Source organism: Engraulis encrasicolus, unplaced genomic scaffold, assembly GCF_034702125.1.
Source record: "Engraulis encrasicolus isolate BLACKSEA-1 unplaced genomic scaffold, IST_EnEncr_1.0 scaffold_37_np1212, whole genome shotgun sequence".
Classification (NCBI taxonomy): Eukaryota; Metazoa; Chordata; class Actinopteri; order Clupeiformes; family Engraulidae; genus Engraulis; species Engraulis encrasicolus.
Genome location: NW_026945676.1, coordinates 315,761 through 320,760, shown reverse-complemented (window position 1 = coordinate 320,760; position 5,000 = coordinate 315,761). Strand labels below are relative to the sequence as shown.

The 5,000-nt window shown below is 45.4% G+C and overlaps 1 protein-coding gene across 1 annotated transcript in view; it reads left to right on the top strand.

The window, feature by feature from the left end:
• The window catches only part of LOC134443879 (mitogen-activated protein kinase 14A), a 31,115-nt gene that overhangs the window by 22,662 nt on the left and 3,453 nt on the right, over window positions 1-5,000 (top strand). Inside the window, exon 9 of the mRNA XM_063193410.1 lies at window positions 3,215-3,294. Coding sequence (XP_063049480.1) covers window positions 3,215-3,294 — 80 coding nt within the window. The remainder of the gene's footprint in view (window positions 1-3,214; window positions 3,295-5,000) is intronic.

Here is a 5,000-nt window from a genome sequence, read left to right as displayed (position 1 = left end):
TCTATCATTTAAATTAATTGAAGTTCCAAACTCAAATTAAAACCCATAGTGCGCTGTATTAGCATGCATGTTACGACATAGCGTTACGACAAAAGCATACAAATAACAAAACGAAAGTGTGAATATAGTTACACTAACCAATCAGTAACGGAGCTCGCGGGTGAGTTTTGCGTCACCATTCTCAACTGTTTGCTGATTGGCTAAACACTGAGAGAACCGAGCTCGAGGCTTTTTGCCAGACGATGTGCGGAGCCAAAATCTTTGGGTGGAGTACATGGATGGCGTCGCCAGGCTAGTTAGCAGCAGCACAGGAGATTGAAATAGCACACACACAGCAGAAGTACAATCAGAGCAGAAGTAGCACGCACACAGCAGAAGTACAATCAGAGCAGAAGTAGCACACACACAGCAGAAGTACAATCAGAGCAGAAGTAGCACGCACACAGCAGAAGTACAATCAGAGCAGAAGTAGCACGCACACAGCAGAAGTAGGTCCTACAATCAGAGCAGAAGTGGCACGCACACAGCAGAAGTAGGTCCTACAATCAGAGCAGAAGTAGCATGCACACAGCAGAAGTAGGTCCTACAATCAGAGCAGAAGTGTAGATTTATGATCTGAAATTACTGTTCAGATGTCCCTTCATCGAAGTGTGAATACTTGGCCAACTAATATTTTGAGAACATACTTTTTAAACCTACCGGTATATGAAATGCAATGCCCAATACAAAAATGCCAATATTCCCAAAGTGTTCCAAAATGGAAATGTCAATATTTCCAGTGTTCCAAAATGGAAATGTCAATGTTCTCAAAGTGTTCCAAAATGGAAATGTCATTTTTGCAACCAAGTCGTCCATATCTATTATCTACTCCATATTGGATTGGTTCTGTCCTTAGCTGACGCTTGTTTAAATCCCAAGTGATTTACAGCTATTTAGAAACAGGGTATTGGTTACAGTCCCTGGAGCAGTGGGGGTCAGGTGCCTTGGTACAGGGTATTGGTTACAGTCCCTGGAGCAGTGTGAGGTTAGGTGCCTTGGTACAGGGTATTGGTTACAGTCCCTGGAGCAGTGTGAGGTTAGGTGCCTTGGTACAGGGTATTGGTTACAGTCCCTGGAGCAGTGCGGGGATAGGCGCCTTGGTACAGGGTATTGGTTACAGTCCCTGGAGCAGTGTGGGGATAGGCGCCTTGGTACAGGGTATTGGTTACAGTCCCTGGAGCAGTGTGGGGATAGGCGCCTTGGTACAGGGTATTGGTTACAGTCCCTGGAGCAGTGTGGGGTTAGGTGCCTTGGTACAGGGTATTGGTTACAGTCCCTGGAGCAGTGTGGGGTTAGGTGCCTTGGTACAGGGTATTGGTTACAGTCCCTGGAGCAGTGTGGGGTTAGGTGCCTTGGTACAGGGTATTGGTTACAGTCCCTGGAGCAGTGTGGGGTTAGGTGCCTTGGTACAGGGTATTGGTTACAGTCCCTGGAGCAGTGTGGGGTCAGGTGCCTTGCTTAAGGGCACTTCAGCCATGGAGTGAGAGGGATTTGAACCTGCAACCATCTGATCTAAAGCCCATCTCCTTCACCTCTAGGCCACGGCTGCCTTCACCTGTTTCCCAGGATGCTGGTTAAGGATTACTAATCCTGAGGGTGACGTGGGAAAGAGTGAAAGTGTTTTTTAAATTCTGGAACTTGCTTGTGAGCTGTTTTCACAGGGAGATGAGCAGTACCCTGTCTTGGCCTCTAGAGGGAGCGCAATACCTACTGACTAGTGGCATGGCAACCGGCATCTATCCTTGGGGAGAGTTCTGGAATTTAGAGGGTGTTTTGCCCCATGTGTTGGTGCTCAGTAGTATCTCAACCACATGCATTCACACTCAAAATGTATTACTATTATTATTACTATTATTATTATTATTATTATTACTATGATTATTACTATGATTATTATGATTATTATTATGGTTGTTATTGTTGTTACTACTACTACTGCCGGTGTTTAAGTCGTATTGATGGTCAGTAGTGCTGATGGTCAGTAGTGTTTGAGGTCAGTGGGTTTGAGTCAGTGGGTTTTATGGGCTTTTGCCTTTATTGCAGATAGGACAGTGAAGGTGCGACAGGAAGTGAGTGTGGAGAGAGAAGGGGGCCAGGTTGGGAAATGACCCTGTCTGGATTCGAACTGGGGTCCCGATGGGCATGCAAGCCCAAATGTGGGGGGCTTAGCGAGGTCAGTGGTGTTTGAGGTCAGTGGTGATGGTCGGTGTTGGATCTACTCGGTCCTCAGGTTGTGATGTTTGTTGCCAGGTCGTGTGGGATCTACTCGGTCCTCAGGTTGTGGTGTGTTGCCAGGTGGTGTGGGATCTACTCGGTCTTCAGGTTGTGGTGTTTGTTGCCAGGTGGTGCTAATGATCCCCCTGCCGCCCCATCGCTGTACACTGCCCATCGCTCCCATCCAGCTGCTCTCTCCTCTTCTTCTTCTCTTCCTCCTCTTTTTGCTCCTCCTCCTCTTATTCTCCTCTTCCTCCTCCTCTCCTCTTCCTCCCCCTCCTCCTTCTCCTCTCCTCTCTCCTCCCCCTCCTTTTCCTATTCCTCCTGCTCCTCCTCCTCTTCCTCGTCCTCTCTTCTTTTCTTCTTCTTCCTCCCGCTCCTCCTCCTCTTCCTCCCCCTCTCTCTCTCTCTCCACCTCTTCCTCCCCCCCTCCTCCTCTCCTATGTCTCCTTATGCCATGTGTAGATATTGACCAGTTGAAGCTCATCATGTTGCTGGTGCCTCAATCTCCTCAGAGTCTGTGAGTCGAGTCCCATAGTTTGGAGTGCAGTGAACTAGACTCCTGTAGTCTGGAGTGAACTAGAGTCCTTGTGCTTGTTAGTACTGTATGTGCTTTGGCCTTGATTCCGAGTGTGACTGTCTGTTAATGTGTGAGCGTTTGATTTGTCCTTTTCTCTGGTGTGTGTGTTAATGGCCTTGACCTTGGTTTGTGATTTGATCTTGGTGTGTGACTTGACCTTGTGCGTGTGTGTGTGTGTGTGTTTGTGTGTGTGTGTGTGTGTGTGTGTGTGTGTGTGCGTGTGTGCGTGTGTGTGTGCTTTGTGTGTGTATTGTGTCCTTGACTCTGGTGTGTGATTTGACCTTGTGTGTGTGTATTGTGTCCTTGACTCTGGTGTGTGATTGTGTATTGTGTCCTTGACTCTGGTGTGTGTATTGTGTCCTTGACTCTGGTGTGTGTTAGATATTAATCAGCTTCAGCAGATTATGCGTCTGACGGGGACGCCTCCCAAGTCCCTTCTCAACAGGATGCCGAGCGCCGAGGTGAGAGCTGACATGACCCGTGGTGACCTTCACACGACCTTGAGGACCTCTCTTGACCTTCAGATAACCCGCACCTCATGTCACCCAGCAGGGCTTGACGTCGACGTTAGCTTTTAGTTCACCGGCCACTGTGGCTAGCGGTTTTCCAGAGTCGCTAGCCGTTTAGCTTTTCACACAGTGTCCCTTTAAGATTGTTATTGAAACATATTAAAATTCATCTAAAAGGGGTATCTCTACACTATTACCTCAATGTTGTAATAATAATGCAACTGCTGTGATTTTGTCACGCCATAGAATACGTTATCTGTGGCTAGTGAGATTCCCATTGTTACTCTAGTGGCCACAGCCGAGTTCACCAGCATTTGGGCGGTTTGCAGGTGCCAGTGTCAAGCCCTGCTTCACACGCTAGTGTCAAGCCCTCTACCACACGTCTAATAGCGCCTGAAAGTGACGTCACTTCCCCCAATTTCATGGGACCTCAACAGCGTTTTTAGCTGTTAGAAAAACCGTGGCATGTAATCCAATGGCGGTATTAAAATTATATTTCGATCCCCTTCAAGTTGTGCCACGAGCTACAAACCCCAACTCCGATGAAGTTGGGACGTTTGGTAAACAGTGAATAAAATCAAAATGCAATCATTTTCAAAACATTCAATCTATTCATTAGATGGAGAATAGTGAAAAGACAACATATTAAGTGTTAAAACCGAGAAAAAATATTGTTTTGGGGGACATATGTACTCATTTCTAATTTGATAAATCCAACACGTCTCAAAAGAGTTGGGACGGGGACAATAAATGGCAGCAAATGTCGAGGAAGACTAAAAACAAAACAAAAGACAACACTTAACAGTTAAATACATTAACCGATTGATGAATTTATATAAAAAACAGTGTTAATTCCTATCTTGGACATGATTTCACCAGCTTAAATGGTGGGTGTAGTCATGTTTTGCAATGTTTTCCTTTCTGTAGTGCTTACAGTGTGACAGTTCTTGACCAAAAGCCTACCATTTTATCACCTGCTGGTCCTTATGATGGAGCCAAACTGTTAAAACCTAGTAGAGAATGCAATTTGACCTTACTATGTGGCAGTAATCGAATATCTCCCTTCAAAATATAATGCATGAGTGGCTTTTCATGCTGTTTAAAACCCATTTATACCATTCAGCACTGTATTTAACTCTACAGATGAGTGAGAACATCTTAACCAACGCACTACTGCACCCGCATGCCATCATGGAGGCTGACTTTTGAAGCTAGCACTAACACAAGTTGGATGGTCCATTTTCACTGTAGCACAGGATGTGCAATGCTCTATTATTGTCAAAAAGAATGGACTTCTACAACTTCTGCCGACTTCTGTAAGCAAAGGACAGTTTCCCATGTCTTCTGGGTCTATTTCAAGTGAGCTCAGGTGCTTAGGAGAATGTTACACCCCTGTATCATTTGCACGCATTAAGCATTCTTAATATGGTCAATTTTCAATAGCTCTAATTCCTGGAGTGCTAGAGTGAGACTACAGCCAATATATATTTCATGGTGTTATGAACCTATACAATGATTTTAGTAACAAAAATATGTCTTATATACCAGGGTTCCCCAACCTTTTTAGCACCAGGGACCGGTTTGAGTCCCATTTTTTTTCCCGTGGACCGGTAGTCACGCGTTATAATAACAACAACAACAACAAGAACAATAATAAC